Source organism: Accipiter gentilis, chromosome 17 (genome assembly GCF_929443795.1).
Source record: "Accipiter gentilis chromosome 17, bAccGen1.1, whole genome shotgun sequence".
NCBI classification, from domain to species: Eukaryota; Metazoa; Chordata; class Aves; order Accipitriformes; family Accipitridae; genus Astur; species Astur gentilis.
The window spans coordinates 3,482,672-3,498,704 of record NC_064896.1 but is presented as its reverse complement, the minus strand read 5'-3'; the positions used below and the strand labels follow the sequence as shown (position 1 = coordinate 3,498,704).

The 16,033-nt window shown below is 47.2% G+C and overlaps 1 protein-coding gene across 2 annotated transcripts; it reads right to left on the bottom strand.

The window, feature by feature from the left end:
* Positions 1-775: 775 nt before the first annotated feature.
* ELOA (elongin A) lies at positions 776-15,991 on the bottom strand. 2 transcript variants are annotated; one of them, XM_049820439.1, is made up of 11 exons: positions 15,838-15,991; positions 10,450-10,506; positions 9,711-9,829; positions 7,614-8,829; positions 6,192-6,306; positions 5,665-5,820; positions 5,112-5,209; positions 4,650-4,830; positions 3,983-4,094; positions 3,531-3,682; positions 776-2,943 (listed from the first exon to the last, which is right to left on the bottom strand). In XM_049820439.1, exons 1-11 carry the CDS (start codon positions 15,907-15,909, stop codon positions 2,882-2,884), a joined length of 2,340 nt encoding a protein of 779 aa, XP_049676396.1. In that variant the 5' UTR covers positions 15,910-15,991; the 3' UTR covers positions 776-2,881. The 2 variants fall into 2 exon arrangements, with proteins under 2 accessions (XP_049676396.1, XP_049676397.1); XM_049820440.1 differs by having other exon boundaries at positions 5,665-5,817.
* Positions 15,992-16,033: the final 42 nt, after the last annotated feature.

Genomic DNA, 16,033 nt, shown 5'->3' with positions numbered 1-16,033 from the left:
TAATTAAAATATTCATCTTAGTTACCACAAAAAAAGGAACATAGAAAATTGTATATACACAGTTGGGGACCAAAATACAAATGCAAGTCAAAGTCACTCCCCCTCCTGCCCACATTACTCATCCCACCACCAGCAGGGCAGCGAAGAGGGAAGAGGCAGCTCTGCTCAGTTCCTTTGCATGTAGTGTAAGCACAGAAAAATTGCACAAGTGTAACACCCCAGGCACCAAGAGACTGGGAACAACGCAAGCACTTTTACCCTAGACTTTGCTTAGTTTGTGTCTCATGGCAGTAACCCTCCTGCCTTCCCTGCTGAGGGCTGGTGCCCACCTCTTCCATCTGCACAGTTTCAGTGCCTGAGCAAAAGGGAGAGAAGCAAGAGCTGTTGGCATCGGTCCCAGGACCAGTGGGACCCACTCAGAGCAGAGTCAGTTCAGACACAGCATCCCACCTGATCCTCTCTGTCCCCTCCCGCCCCTGCAATCCAGCTAAGCTAAAAATACAGACACAGCTGGCAAAGCCTAGAGCAAAGAGGCTGCTCCGAGAGGCAAGGTACATCACCCCGTAACAGCAACGTTTTGGGCAATACCCACATCCGAGTATCTAGCTGTAGTATTAATTAAGTGGCACTTTAGCAGTGCCCAAGGTTGTTCTCGGGCGTCACCCAGATCCTCTGCTCAAGGCTCCGCTGGGGCCTGAACATAATGCCAGACTCCCCTTCCCTCCCCTCTGCCCCTACCCCAAGTACAGAGGAGAAATAAATGGTAGCACAACGGTCAGCAGAAGATAATATATTGTTATCTAATTAAAAATACAGCAAAATTAAATACAGCAAAAATGCAAGAGTAAGGAGCCATTATTTTACAGCACAACACACACTGAAATGCTGCACGGTAACATTAAAGCATCTGGGACTGTAACAAACTTACAGCACATGAGAGTCTGAGAACATTTTTCCAAGACCTTCAAAACAGGAAAAGAACATAAACAAGAGACAGGTGTTCAGAATGGTTTCAAAGAAAGAAAGAAAAAAGAAAAGGAGAAAAAGAAAGAAAGAAATCAACAGAAACCAGAAGCATACAGGGATTTTTCTAGAGCCCTCCAGGGAGGACTCTTCACAGCAAGGTTTCCCCTGGTCAGTGCGCACAGAAACTCCACCGGTTCGGGATTTGGCAGCCACAGAAAGCCAGCAGCAGAGCTTCTCAAGAGCTACCAACAACAGCATCCACTACCAGCACCTCTTCCACCTAGACAGCAAAGTCCTAGTCCTAGGGCAGCAAGTATGGCTTGGAACAGGAGAATCTCTCCCCTTTCCCATCCAGGACCTCTGAGCCCTAACAGAGAGGCCGGGCTCCCTCACCACATGACCTGGGTCTAAACAACTCCATCCTCTGCTTGCACCACCTCCGGGTAAGTTCACTTTCAAGGCAGACATAACCCACAAGCGGAAATGTTCACCACAATAAGGCCTCACATTTAATAGTGACTGCCCAGTTGTGTCCAGCTCCCCGCTCTCTGCAGCGGCCTCAGCAAGTCCACCCGAAATCACCTCATGCATCACTCAGGCTCCCAACCTTCCCAGAGGAGCTGTACTCCAGGGCACTTCCTCACGCTTCCACCAACCCCTAGGTCCGCCGGGTCACATCACACACCTCTTCCTTCCAGAGCTCCAGTTCCTCAGACACAAAGTACAACAGAGCTTTTTTTGAACTCCTGCTATGATGTATACACGCATTAAAAAACCTACATTCAGTTATTCACTTCCCTCCAACCCCAGTCAAGTGGTTTCAAGTTCAAAGACTAAAATCCTTGCTTTTTCCAAAGAGGGGGGTAGAGCAAAACATACAGGGGAAAGACAGGATTTAACCACCAGCTTCCGAACAGAAATAAATCCTTCCCTATTCCACATAGAAAACAAGATAAAAGTATTCCTTCTTTCCACTAAAAGAGGCAAACTGATGCCTTCATTGATATTTAAAAACTGTTTTCAGTTCCAGAGGCAAAGTCCCCTATCTGTCTGTCTGTCTCTCAAAAAAAAAAAAAAGTTAAAATCTGACTTGGTGCACAGTAAAATTTCTCCCTAAACCCCTCATAGTTTTATTCCCAGTAGCCAGCAGAAGACAACAGCAGCAGAGAAAAAGTCCCCAAAGGCTCCTGGCATCCCTGCACAACAACGTAAGCATCTGTACAAGATCTACAATAACAGCAGAGAGAAGGTTGAGAGCTAAGATTTTATTAACATACACGAGAGCAAAGCCTCAGGACTTGATGCGCTTGCCAAAGGATTGACGAGCAAATGGGCCACCAGTCCTACCTGTCCCAGAGAGTCCAGGAGGGACTTTGGGCCCAGCAGGTACCAGATCACAAGGAAAGACTCCCATGACACCCAGTATCCACTCAGACAGATGGATTCCTGCCAGCTGTAGTCACAGGAAGGCTGGCCCGTCTACTGGATTGGGAAGGGGGAAGACTACTGGGAGCGACATAAATAATACCAGCAGGATAGAGGGGCAAAATATTAATTAAAACCATTTCATAATTTATTAAAAGGTTAAATAGTTAATAGTCTCTGGATCTTCCACTCTCAGCAGGTGCCAAGACTTCACATTTTCTTGTGTCAGGAGATTCTGTACACCCTTCTTTTGACAGATGACAAAACTAGAAACAGGATGTTAAGGGCAGGGGAAAAAGAAGGGGACTTGACACTGAGAAAAGGACCAGAATAAAAGATAAAATACTGTGCTGTTGTCTTGTGCAGATCAAAGCTTCTCCCAGCAGCTGCAGCCTCCAAAAAGTTCAAAGAAAAGAGCTGTTTGGGTACCTTCTCCCCCTTCAGTGCCATTCCCCCACGAGAGGGAAAGTCCCAGATCTGCACTGCAAACTTATCTCCGAGAGAACCTGTTTTTGAAAGCTTTGATAGTCTTTGCCATCATGGGTGCAATTTCTGCAACAGAGAAAGAAAAAAAAAAAACACAAATCAAAACAAACAAAAAAAACCCCCGTGCATTAAAGCAGCAGTCACAGACTAGGAGAGCAGAGAGCAATTCAAAGCTGCAGCCCTGGCAAAACAGGCATGTGTGCTCTCCGATCATAGGCTATCATATTTTCACGTCACAGATCAAGGAGAGCCCGCTCTGCTTTCTGCACTGCAAGAACACAGTTCTCTGGTTAAACTCTCCCTTCTTTCTTACCCAGGGAGCTGCATTACAATTTCATTGTTCCAAACAGCTGGACAGACACAGAAGGACAGCAGGAGGAGTAAGGCAGGGTTTCTGCCTCACTAGTACCATTAGGACAGCCTGATACAGTCAGCACTGAGCAGGCAAGTGAATTTGATGTTTCCCTATACTTTTTCTTGTGCAAGAAGTTTGAACAGACTTTATCACCCTCTCCTTATGGAGAGGAGAGAGGCCGCCAACATCAACCCTCCTGCACAGCCTAGATTTCTCTTACAGCAGAAGCAGCAGATTTGTGCGTTTGTAAAGGAGGAGCTCTAGGAGACCACATGGAGGTTCTGTGGTTTGTACTTACTCTTCACTGGTGGTTTCCTGGGGTCATAGGAAGAGAAGGTGCTACCCGAAGATGGGACAGAATGGGCACTACTGGTGCTGGGCCCATCATAGGACTGCTCCTCACTCACACGAGTGTGGCTTTTGCTTGATGTGTACAGGACTGGTTTTATTCTGAAACAAAGACAGGAAAGACATTCTAGTAAAGGAGTCACTGTGGTTTGATGCAATTCTTCAGACACAAGCCACGTTTGTTAACAGCAGCTTGGCTGATACCACATGGAACCAGCAGTGACCAGGATCTCCACACTTCCCAGCAAGAAAGAAACTATTTCAGTTACAAGTTTCACTGCAAAAGGACCTCCCAGACACACAGTATCCTTTTCTGCCAGGATACAGAACTTCAGGGGGAAGCTGGCAGAAGCCCACAGGAAAAGAGGTCCTAACCAGCAAGTGCTACTGAGAAACACTCACTTGGTCTTCTCTGGCAGAAGAGGTCCTCCAGTTCCAAACTTCTCTTGTCTTCTTCGTACGTCCCGAGGGGGCTTTGCTGCAGAGTTCACAAATGCCATTTTGGCCACCCTACCTGTAGGAGGCCAGAGGGGAACATTGCTTACATCCAACTTACTATAAAGGAGGCTCCTCAGTGCTTGTCTTTTTACAGCAAGCTCCAACCTCCAACCACCTCTCCCCAGTCCATCCATCCATTCCAAAGCTCTGGTGATAGCCTCCTCCCTAAGATCTGAACCTCTTGCAGTCACAACATGGGCTGTGAGAAATCAAGACTGATCAGGTCAGTAGTTCTCATCATGTTCACCAAAAGAGCAGGAATGCTTCACTCCGCCCTGGTTTTCTTCAACCCCAGCATGTAGAAGCCACTGTGGAACAGGAGGTGCCTCTGCAGACCTACATGTTCTTGCTGTAAAATATTGCTCTGTCTAGTCTGCATCAGCAGCACTATAGATGAAATCGAGAGCCTGCTAAGCCATTAAGCAAAGGCCACTGCATAAAGAACAGAGAGCTAAGCAACTCCTAAATTGGACTAGATTTAAACCAGTCATTCCAAAAGACATTCCCCACACAAAGATATCCCCTAGGCAGCATTCCCAGACCCCTCTCTGATTATTCAGCCCTACTTTACCTTTGGGTTTGTTGGCATGAGCTGAGCCGATGTTCCGTGCTAACATGAGCAGCCGCTGCTCTCGTGCATCATGAAGTCGAAGGTACATCTCCCGCCAGGACTCAAACTCTTCTGGCTTCTCGTTCTTGAAGTCTCGGAGACAGTGATTGTGCCACAGTTGATCCGTATCCTCAACAAGGACCTGAAACAAACCCACGTGTAAGCTGGGATTCCTCCCAACACCTTTAGTCTCCTCTCCCTCAGCACCAGCTAGTGCCAGTGTCACTGGAAAACCACAGAGGACAAGACAGCTTAGGGGCCAACTTGCAGCAAGAGATGGGCTGATGGCAAATCCAGGAACTCAGGACTAGCAAAAGCCACCTCTTGTTGTAAAGAGCATTGTTCTTTACTATCCTGCTATCGCAGATGAGGACAGAACATCACTCCCACATCACTACCCCTTCCCCAGGCCGAGGCACTCACATGATTACATTCCTCGATGCGATACAGCTGTTCTGGGGTGCATCTCTCCAATACTGGCTCCAGCACTGAGAAAGGGACACCACCCACTTCATAGATTGCTAGAGAGAAGCAAGACGCACAAAGTATTTATCCTGCTCTTTCCTTGCCAAGGAAAGGGCTCGATGCCCTGAAATGCAGTGGAAAAACCAGCAGTACTGCACGCCACTACACAATACAAGGGGAAGGAGAAAAGAACCATAGGTGCAATAGCTCTAGTGGGTCATCAGGCACCAATTATCTCCAAGTTACGAAGTGCCTGCGCAAGGATCAAGGATCTGTTTACCACTATTGCCAGTGCTTTAGCAGTCCCTGAAAGCATGCTGGGTCTGATTCCTGCAGCACCTGAGCTTTCAGTGAGATGTCCCATATTAGTTAGCTTGTCTTGTGACAAAGGGCAACTAACTGTTCACATGTTCCAAGCCAGATGCTGCTAGGATATACACAAACAATTTACCAAGACTTCAGTACTATCTGCATGGCAACATGACCAAGACAGATGAGGAAAGGTACTTACAGTCAATGTTGTTACTGAGGACTCTGATACATTGCTGATATAGAGACATCATCTTTGGGAGGTAGGCAGTTTTAGAGCCTGAATACACTTGCATCTTTGAATTCAACCGGCGGCCTGTAAAACCTGCTTCGCTCTCTTCCACTGGTGAGGAGACTGCTGTAAAGTGAAAGAATTGGAGTAATAAGGGAACAGAGAAAACGATAGCCCACCCTGATAAATGGCACAGGAGACACAAATTGGAGTCACCCAGAAGCAACCTAGAAGGCAAAGTCTTCTCTAAGAGACCTGCAACCTAGTTCAGGAAGGGCAAGTCCAAAGCCCAAACCTCAAAAAGGGTCAGCAAAGGATCTTCCTCATTTCTGCTATAGCATGTGGGAAAGCAGCTACCTTTTTCTGAAACCTAGGCTCTGGGCATCAGAGGCAGGACACCAGACCCCAACAGAAAGACTGGAATCCAGTCAGCATCCACTCCCTCCCACAAACAATGGCTGCAGCCCATTTCAAACCTGTTTTCCTGTCCAACGTACCTTTCCTTTTTGTCTGGGAGCAGGTAATGGACTCGATTGAAGGAAGAGGGCGGTAATTGGCCTGGATCGGGGGCAGTGGGATGTCTGGTAATGTTGGTACCACATCTAAAAGTATCTGGAAGGAGGATGTACATGCAAGTAAGCCAGGAATACAGGAGAATGTTACATCCTGCCAGCATACAAACAGCACTGAACTGCACTTTGATATTTTGAGTAAGTCACTCAATACTTATCAGCTTGCACCAGGAAATAGCCTCAGGGGGAGGCTGCACTTCTGCCACATTACTGTGGCTCTGCTTAGGCTGTTAATACAAAGAAGCCAAAATTTGGGATCTGAATCACTCAGCTCCCTCCAACAAGAGCCATCCACATGTTTAACCTACTAGGCTCAGTGCTGAAGGCCTCTGGCAAGAACCCAAGTCAGATTAACAATGCAAAGAACTACACAAAAAACAGAAGAGAAAGCTGGCAGAAACATTTCCTTGATCTTAAACAGTCATTTACCCATTCTGTCTCTTCTTCCTGCCTCCTGCAAAAAAAACTCTGCAGTGGTAGAGGAGAGGGGAACCTCACAAACTGAGGAAAACCTAAAACTGATATGAGGCACTTATTAGAATGAATAGCACGGCAGAATTTAAAATGCTGCTAAGATTATAAAAACACTTTTTGAAGAGCAAAGCATTTCAAAGTTCAGTAAAAAGATAAAGGAGTAAAGGTTTTGCACATCAGTCCCTATCTATATACAAAATCCTGGCACCCAGGTTGCAATGAACATGTACAGAAATATCGCTCATTTTTCAAGCTTTCATGAGAGAAGATCTGTCTCCTAGAATAAGCTGCATGGTAACACCAGCTCTCCCATTTCCTGAGACCAACAGATTTAGTTAACAAAACTGTAGTACTGACACAGATTTAAAAAAGGTCCATTTTAGAGAAGCATAAATACTTGAGAGGAGAGAGATGGGAACCTTGCTAGCAGGTGGAGATGCACTGCATATTAGGCTGCGTTCTACATTGGCTCGTATCTAGAGATACTCTGCATGCTTAACAAGTGTATCATGTCCAATATGTTTTCGTATGAGTATTTAGCTGAAGGTGTTCTCTTTTACTCTCTCCATTTTTGAATAAACAGGGTTTTACCTATTGCATTTCTTTTTCACCCTCCCTCTTCACCCACTTTTCCAGCAGACTTCCACTCTAACAGGACAAAGCAATGCCTGCGGCACACGGCATATGAAACACAGTGTCTCCCAGCATGAACCAAGAGTCACAAACCTAGATACCAGTGAGACACCGCAAGCAGACCCTGATGCAGAACACAGCCCAGCACCTCCATGGGGAAAACTATTAAGCCCCAGATGGCAGGACTGAAAGCAGCTGATCCCACCTTCTTTGTTCACTCTCAGACCCTTCAAACCTTACCCTCTTTGGTGGAGGAGGCTCTGGTAGTTTCTTCTCTGCCTTTTTCTCACTTGTTCGCTTGTGGCTTGGACTTTTCCGACTCGAGCTTGAGCTGTTGGTACTGGCTTTGGATCCATTCTGTTTGCTGTGCCCTTGGTCTTTCTCCCCAGCTGATGCAGAGGGTTTGGCCGCTTTCTTTTTCTTTTTCTGGGGCTGATCGTAGCTGAGATATGACTCAAAGGACATTGTAGGTTGTTCAAATTCATCCTCTGCTTCCCCCTCCCCAAAATTTGAGGAAAAGCCCGTTGATTTTTTGTCCACATCGGAGACTTTGCGCTTCCCCTCTGAAGATTTCAAGCTCCCAGAAATCCCCTTTTCTTTAATCCTATTTGACGAGTCACTCTCAGCTTTCCGTTTCTCCTGCTCTGTATTAGAGGTCTCCAGGCTCAGCTTGGGCTTTTCCAATTTGCTTTTTTCAGAGTCCCGATGTTTTTGCTTCTTAACATGGTTGTCCAAAGACACTTCCAAATGCGGCAACATCTGCAACTTCTCCTTTCTGGAGGCACTGCTTTCTCGGTTCTTCTCCTTCTTGGTACCATCTGACATCCTCTGCTTCTCCTTGCTGCTCCCTGCCATGGGGGCTTCTTGGAGTTGCTCTTTAAAAGAGGTCTTGTGCAATCTTTCTGGGCTGAAGGCAGAGGTCCTGTCCTCCCCTCTGCAATCAAGTCGCTGCTTCTTGTGAGAAGACTTGTGCTCTTTGCTTCGACTCATGTTCCCTTTGTTGCAGAACTCACTGGGGTTCCTCTCCCGGCCTCCCCCCAGCTTCTCCTGAAAGCTGTGGCCTTTACTGGCTTTCCGATGAAATACTGTTGGTTCTTCCTGCTCCTCAGAGGCATAAGGGTCTGTGTACATATCCTGAGGGCTCTCACTTGGCTCAGGTGACACAGCTTGTCCATAGTCCGAGTACTCCTGATCTGAAGAGAGCACTGGGGAAGATCTGCCCCAACCCTTCCCCTCGTGGCTGCTATAGCCATAAGTCTCATGGGCTCTCTCAGGCCTAGGATACCTTTTGGACTTCTTTTCCCTGTGATCTGGGCTATAGGACTGGCTGCAAGATGGCTGGAAGGGTTCTGAATATTCCTGGTCAGGTTCTTCATCCTCTCTGAGGGAGGGTTCTTGATGCCTTTTGCTTGAGCTGCTCCTCTCATAGTCACGGTCTTCAGAATCTAGGTTATTTCTGAAGGGATAAGAAAACAAAATAGTTAGATTAAAACTTGCCAATATGAATGAAAAGAGCCATTCCCCATTGACCATGTGGACGGGAACCTTTCTTGAAGACCAGGGTTGTACTTGTTAGTTTTGTGCCAAGAATACCACTAATTCTCTCAGGCACAGCGACGTTCAGGGATTTAGAAACTGCATTTCTAGTGCAGGAATTGATTAAGAATTTCTATTAGGACTAGAGACTTCACAGTTCACTGGGAAGCAGAGACAGATGCATACAGATGTACACACTCCTGGCTGTGTGGTGCCTATGGGAAACATGTCGCCCAGTTTGCCAGTTAAGCATGCAGGGATACCACAGCCATTGAAATTATCACGAATAACTGGGTCTTTATCACCCACATCTAAACTATCTCATTGCTGGGTTCAACACTGCTTTGTTACTGCAACATGCTTGCTAGCATTAACTTTCAGTTTCCATAGGATTTTTGCACATAAAAGCCTTCTTTCAAAGCAAGCCGCTTCCTTTACTTGTGCCTAGAACATCCTCTCTTTAGCATCATAAAATGGGAAGCAAGCAGATTGCATCTCTTGCTTTATGAAGGGCGATTTTCTGGCATCTACTGTTAATCTCTTCATCAAATTGCAAATTCTTGAAAATCGGCCCCTGCTTTCACACAAAACTGCAGCCATCAGCAACCCAATGCTCTGTGGCTAGCAGAGGCAGGAAATTTATGCCAAAACAAGGCAAAAACCCCATGCAGAGTTAGCACACTTGTGTTAAAAGTTTTTCCAGAGCCTTCACTTTGTTTCCTTGGTCAGAGAAGTTCATAATCTCCACTGCAAAAATATAACAAAGCTTATTCATCAAGATAACCAAACAGGTTCACTTACCTGTCTGCCTCTTGGGACACTGGCACTAGCTTCTTCCACCTGGCTACAAGGTTCTTCGCAAAGTCTCCTACAAACTCGTGCTTCCGTAAACTGTTCACAGTCTTCCCAACACCTGTCTCCTTCATGAGAGAGCCAAGATACGAATTGATCTTAGCAAAATAGTCAGCATCCTCACCTCTGTTAAATTTCCTACAAAGTGAATAAAGTTAACCTGCTACCTATGGCTGCTAGGTAGAAATAAACTTCCCTGATCTAACAGCAAAGATATCACATATATTATGTTTTCAGCAGAGATTGTATCTTTTACTACAGTTCTGCAAATCAAAGACAACTTAACTCTACCTTCGTCAAACACTAATTATTTGTATTAATAAACCAAGTTAGTATTTACCATGAGTGTTAGTAAGCTTGAAGACACTTAACAATTTTAAGGATTAGCACTTCCTAATTTCATGCTGATTCAGTTATTGTTAGGAACTGCTCCAACTCTCATACTCCAGTCAAGTGTTAAGCTTTTGGAAGAACCAAGGATGACAAACTGTCCTCCATGGCTTCACACTTGCTCTGACACGCTCACAGAATCTCTAGAACCTTATCACAATCATGCCTGTGATACCGGGCTGTTGCAGGTGGCTGAGGCAACACACCCTGTTCCAGGGAAAACAGCATTTCCATGGCAAACAGTTATCCAGTGACTTGACAGACACGATGAAAGTGTGAGAGATTTCACAGCTCTTACCACAAGAATGTCAACTGTGATGGGCAACTCAGACAGCCTCTTCAGACTTTTCAGCAGCTGCAGAGACAAGAAGGAGAGTGTTCAGACTTGTCATACTGAACCACATACTGCAATTAGAAAGGAAAATTCTGCAATGCATGAGAGCTTGTTAGAAAGATCCAAGTGGCAGACAGCTGCTATCTTACTCCAAATCAAACTCCTGAGAAGCTGAACACAAGGACCAACTGTAAAGAAATTAACGTCTCTTTGCCTACGAGGGCCCATCTGAGAATCTTAAAACACGCTCAAATATTAATGCTTTCTTCACACAGGACTGCAACTTAACTTTGGCTTAAAGCATCAGTAACAGACACACACACAACTCTGTTGTACAGCAAGTGGAAGAAAGGACTCGGAAGCTTGTGACTCTCAGAAGGGGGTGCTGAGAATCACATCACTTGTTGAGAAGAGGGGAGAAAAATATTGAGTCGTTTCTGAAGTTTTGCAAGCTAGACACTGAGGGCAGATAGAATTCTAGAGGCTCTTAAAGATCTAAGAGGGAACCCATACCTTCCCTCCAGACCCTCCCACTCTGTCAGTGCTGCTGACAGTCTCTCCTCTCAGCTACAGTCTGTGCTAAAAAGGCAACTGATCCCTTCCACAACCACTGCCTCTCGCCTCACTCTTTTCCTTTCCCTTCACCATACACCAGTGAAAAATGTTGTTTTCCTCCACACATGCGCTGCCAAGTGAGCCCCTGCCAGCACGTACAGCTGCTCCACGGGCCAGGGAAGGAAGAGGAGCCCTCTCCGACTTGCACCCCAGTAAGGGGCTGCAAGTGGAAGGGATGTACTGGCACCTCTGCCACCCAGGTGGTTTGGGACATCACTTCACCGAGATGTCTACCAACTTTTTACAGTACATGGCAGCACACTTCCGACAGCACCACTGCCCCTCATATTATTTCCCACAGCTCAGCTATAGCCACAGACCAGCCTTGTCAGCGTTCCCATTATTATAGCCCCTATACAGCCCAGGCTTTGTTCAGCACTGCTATGCTATATGCCATACAAAGGGCTGTCCCCGATCCAGAAGATCTTCTCTTTAAAGCACTGTGCTCATGCTCAAATTAGCACTGTTGGCCTAAGCTATTTCAATCACCCCCACTTCCACTGTGCAAGGTGGTTTAGAGGTTTCCTTCCTTTTGAAGGAAATAAGTTCTTTTAACCTATTTGAAGAGTGCGATTACTTTCAGAGAGAAAATACTTGACACAGAGATAAGGGTTCATCTGGCTTAAGTAGAACCACAGGATGGTTTCTGTTCACCAGAAACTATTCCATTATATTTAGGACAATTACTGTGACCGAAGGTTTAGGTTTTCTTGTTTGTTTTAGAAGAGTGAAACACTGATACCAACAGTAACAGTGTGTTTCAGCACTCTTTAGCTGGGATGCTGAGGGGAATCCAACAGTTCTAGCTGTGCTGTAACCACAGCTAACCAGGTCTTCAAGCCTTCTGTCCCTGCAACTGCAGGCTCATGGTAACGTGGAGTCTCCCCCAAGATTCAAGGAATCTGAGGCAGATAACATGCTCCACCACCTACCTCAACTGATGGGGCAGGGGGAGAAGCAGCCAGTTAAGCTAAACAATCCCAACATCCTTTCAGTTTTCAAAACTGCTGTTACTTTGCCAGCACTGTGGCTCAACAAGCCCACTAGCAAGCAAAGCCATTGAACAGAAGCAGCAAAGGCAGACACAGCTCGTGTCTGCTGCCTCCATTCAAATTGCTGTGGCAAGGCCTGCCAGGGCTCGTGGGTCAGGATCCCTCTGGGAAGGTCAAGATCCTTCTGGCATCAGTAACACAGGGGCTTGGACTAGTGTGTGCAAAGGCCCTGTTTGGAAGGGAGCAGGAAGGAGGGGAAGAAGGACAGATCTTGTACCAGATAGAAAAAAGTAAAACAGGGCATTAATAAAACAATAGCATCTCTGTAAGCTGATTACTCTCCTAGAGTGGTTGTTTCAGAGCTTACAAAATCCCACCATGAGAGTAAGAGTCAAGGGAAAACTCATTATGGTATTCTTAAAGCCTCCCAATTATTTTCTAGCTACATCCCACTGTAGCATCTTTCACAGCTCTTTTTGCTCTTTAGTTATTTGTTGCCTTCAGGGATGAATTCCAAGAAGAAAAGTGCTATCCTGAACAGAGGCCATCTCTGGATTTTGTATAGCCAGGGGAAGTGTAGTTTGAGACCAGGGGGCCCACACATTTGATCCAGAACATGTCTCACAGGGAACTGGCTTATTCCACACTCACTGAAGTCAATGGTTGGAAACCTCCACACATCTAAAAAAAAAAAAAAAAAAAAAAAAAAAAAAAAAAAAAAAATGCCAAGAGCTGGCTTTCTGAGAGGCCACCATACACATACTTTTGCTTAAGTGTCACTTTACCGAGCTTTTATACCTGCACATTCATTGGAAATGTTAACATAGTTTGAGTTCAGCAGACCTCCCAGACAAGTTGTAAATCTCAAAATGACGCTGTCAGGAAACAAAGCATTTTTGTTGCCTGCGTCATCAGTAATGCACTTATCTGACAATCTAAGATATCAAAACCTGTGTTTATTGACGCTGTCCAAGTGCCATGCAGCCTGGCAATATCAGAGTAGGAATACATTTGGGAGCTGTGTTCACAGAGCACAGCAAAACCTTGCTTTGCTTGCGACCTCTGTGGACCACAGGTCCATGTGCATGAGACGCACCAAGTGAGACAACTCCGATGCAGTGAGGCTTAAGAATTTGTACTAATCTGTACTTCCTATGGAAACAAGCTGATGGATTACACCTCACTGCCTTCAGCTGAAGTCAGCCAAGCAGACTCAAATCTGGCAGCTCATATCAGAAATAACTGAGATCCTACAAGTCCTATGGGAAAAAGGCGACTAGGTAGAAGACAGAAAACACAAGGCTCATATCCTGCTAGACACCAGATGAAATACATATGAGAAAGCTCTTCTAAAAAACCCCAGTGTAGAGTTTCAGTCAATCAGCCACAAGACACAAACTATAAAACCTTCACTTAGTTCCAGCTCCAGTAAAGTTTTAACATGGGTGGATTGTTTTCTTTTTCTAAAAGAAGTCAGCCAGACCATTACAACACTAACAACACACATAAACATCAAATTACTACAGCACAGTCTGGCCTCTTCCTCTCCGTGAGTATGCTCTCTTGTTCATGTTTCCCTTAGTCTCTTTTGTCCCTCAGTCCTGCAGCAGAGCTTGTACCTTCTCTGCTGAAAAAAAAGAAAAAAAAAAGAAAAAAGACCGTTTCCAAACCATTACAACAGTGTCCAAAGTTTCACTCATACAGTTCTGTGCCAGCAGCCCAATTTTCACCCAAAACCAATATTAATACTTAACACCTTTCAGCTAGGCAATATAAAGTTGTACACAATGATGGGCAAATATTATTCTTTCACATTACCGAAAAAATATTGCAAAAGGACAACGCAAGAAAACCAAAGACTGGAAATGGTGTAACGTGTGGATAGCACCCAGAGGTGCTGTGGATTTGTCCTGTTGACAGGGTAAAGCTGTAGCTGCTACAGAACTGTAGTGGAAACAGTTACAGCAGAAGAGCTGAAAGCCATTTTCTGACATAGGAAGGTGCTCAGAAGATACTCAATCTATCAAGACATTGCAACAGCAACTAAATTCAAGCCTAGAAACACTAATAACACTTCCGAGGATACAGCTGAAAAGTTATCAGAAATAAAAAGAGTACAGGTCACCAGACCTTTCTGCTGGGGAAGTGAAAAGGTTTAAAGTCACTATCCTAGCTAGTGACAGCTTGTGAATGCTTATCACCTCTCCCTCCCCTTGCAAAACTGCACACGACCAACAGAGAAAGAAATGACTGAACACCACAAGGTTACTGGAGAAAGAGTTAGCCTGTGCAAATAGTGCCCAAAGACTTACAACGCCCAAGAAACACACACAAGCAGTTATTGCCCCCAGCTGACACAAGGGTCAGGAAACAGGAGCACTAATTCTCTGTGCACAGCATGCTGAGCCAATATTTGAAGTCTTGCGCACACTCTTAGCACCACGGAGTCCAAGATGCCCTGGAATTGACTCCTCAGCAGTCCCTCAGCTCTATTTGGGGCACCACCGGTTTAATCCTGCTCTGGTCCTGGCTGAGAGGGTGAGAAAAGGAACCAGACCCTCCCATCGCTTTGCCCCCAGCTAGGCTGGAACTGGGTACAGGGGCCTCCATTTCAAAAGGTCAGCACCTGAGCACTTCAGTATCCAGCCTTCTTCATGGGCGCTGCGAGGTCTTGGAAAGCAAGCGGTTCTGCAGGCATTTGCCTCAGTTAAACAAAATTTGCAGAGTGGCTGCACAGCCCTCACTACCTCCTCTTTCACATTAATTAAGTGAAACACGAACCTAACACCTGTAAATAGTCACAACAGATGCTCCCCCTTTCAAATATGACATCCTAGAGAATGGGATAACAGCATGTGCTGGGCCCACACCTGAGCTCAACCCTAATTCCAAATTTCAGTTGAAAAAAAACCGGCTCAGAATCCTGGTGCCCAGCAGGAGAGTTGCTGTCAGCGACTGACACAGCCGAATGTCACTGAACAGATTGGAGCACCAGCACAGATCAGGGCAGCGGGCGCAGGGCAGCCGCTCCGTGACAGCTGCTGCGGGCAGCACATTTTGGCAGCCGACACGTTCCCTCGTGGAGATGGGCAAGAGGCATCAAGCAACTACCCCAAAGCCAGAGTTAAAACTCAGCAACTTCTTGCCCGGACCCCAACTCTCCGACGATCGTGGTGGCCTTGCCGCGGTCCTGGCCCTCTCCGGTCCCACAGCAGGGCTGCACCTCCCTGTCACCTCACGCCGGGCACCCGTGGCTCTTCCACCACGAACACGTCACCAGGGCAAGACTCTTCCGGCAAGTTCTCCCGTTGCCCGCTCGCCTGCCTTTCAAACCGCACCCCATCCGTGTGTCACCCGGGGGGACCCCACGCAAGGACCCCGACACGCCGCAACGGGTCTCCCGTGGGACAGCCGGGGGCCTGCGAACCCAGCCCAGGCTGGCAGCAACGCAGGGAGGGGGGAGCTCCCACCGGGGACAACTCCCCCCCCCCGGGCCTAGCCCGCTGCCGCGGCTCGGAGGCGGCGGGTGGTCCGCCTCTCCCCACGGACCGTGGCCCCGGACGGGCAGGAAACTTCGGGGAAGGGGTGGCGGTGGGGGGAGCGGAGGGCAGGCCCGGCCCGGCCCCGCTCCCCGTGCCCCCCCCCCTCCTTCGCGGGGTAGCCCGGGCCCTCCCGACCCCCGGCTCCGCCGCACCACCCCCGCCGGAGAGGGGGGAGCCTCGGCCGCCCCGCCGCCCACCGTCACCTTCTTGGGCTCCGAGCTACCCGCCAGCCGCGACTGCAGCTTGCCCACAACTTCCAGCACCGACTCCGCCATTTTTACTGCTGGAGAGGCCGCCGCGGCGGAAGCGGCTTCACCGCCCGCTCGCCACACGGCACTTCCCCACTGCTGCCGCCATCTTGGCTGCGGGCAGGAAACGGAAGCGGCGCGGCCGTTGCCC

Excerpts from the sequence above, each read along its gene's own strand:
- ELOA (XM_049820439.1), bottom strand. The coding sequence starts at position 15,909 with ATGGCGGAGTCGGTGCTGGAAGTTGTGGGCAAGCTGCAGTCGCGGCTG. Across the intron at positions 8,830-9,710 it reads GTGTCCCAAGAGGCAGACAG|AAATAACCTAGATTCTGAAG; the intron begins GTAAGTGAACCT and ends TTATCCCTTCAG. Across the intron at positions 4,831-5,111 it reads GCATCGAGGAATGTAATCAT|GTCCTTGTTGAGGATACGGA; the intron begins GTGAGTGCCTCG and ends GGTTTGTTTCAG.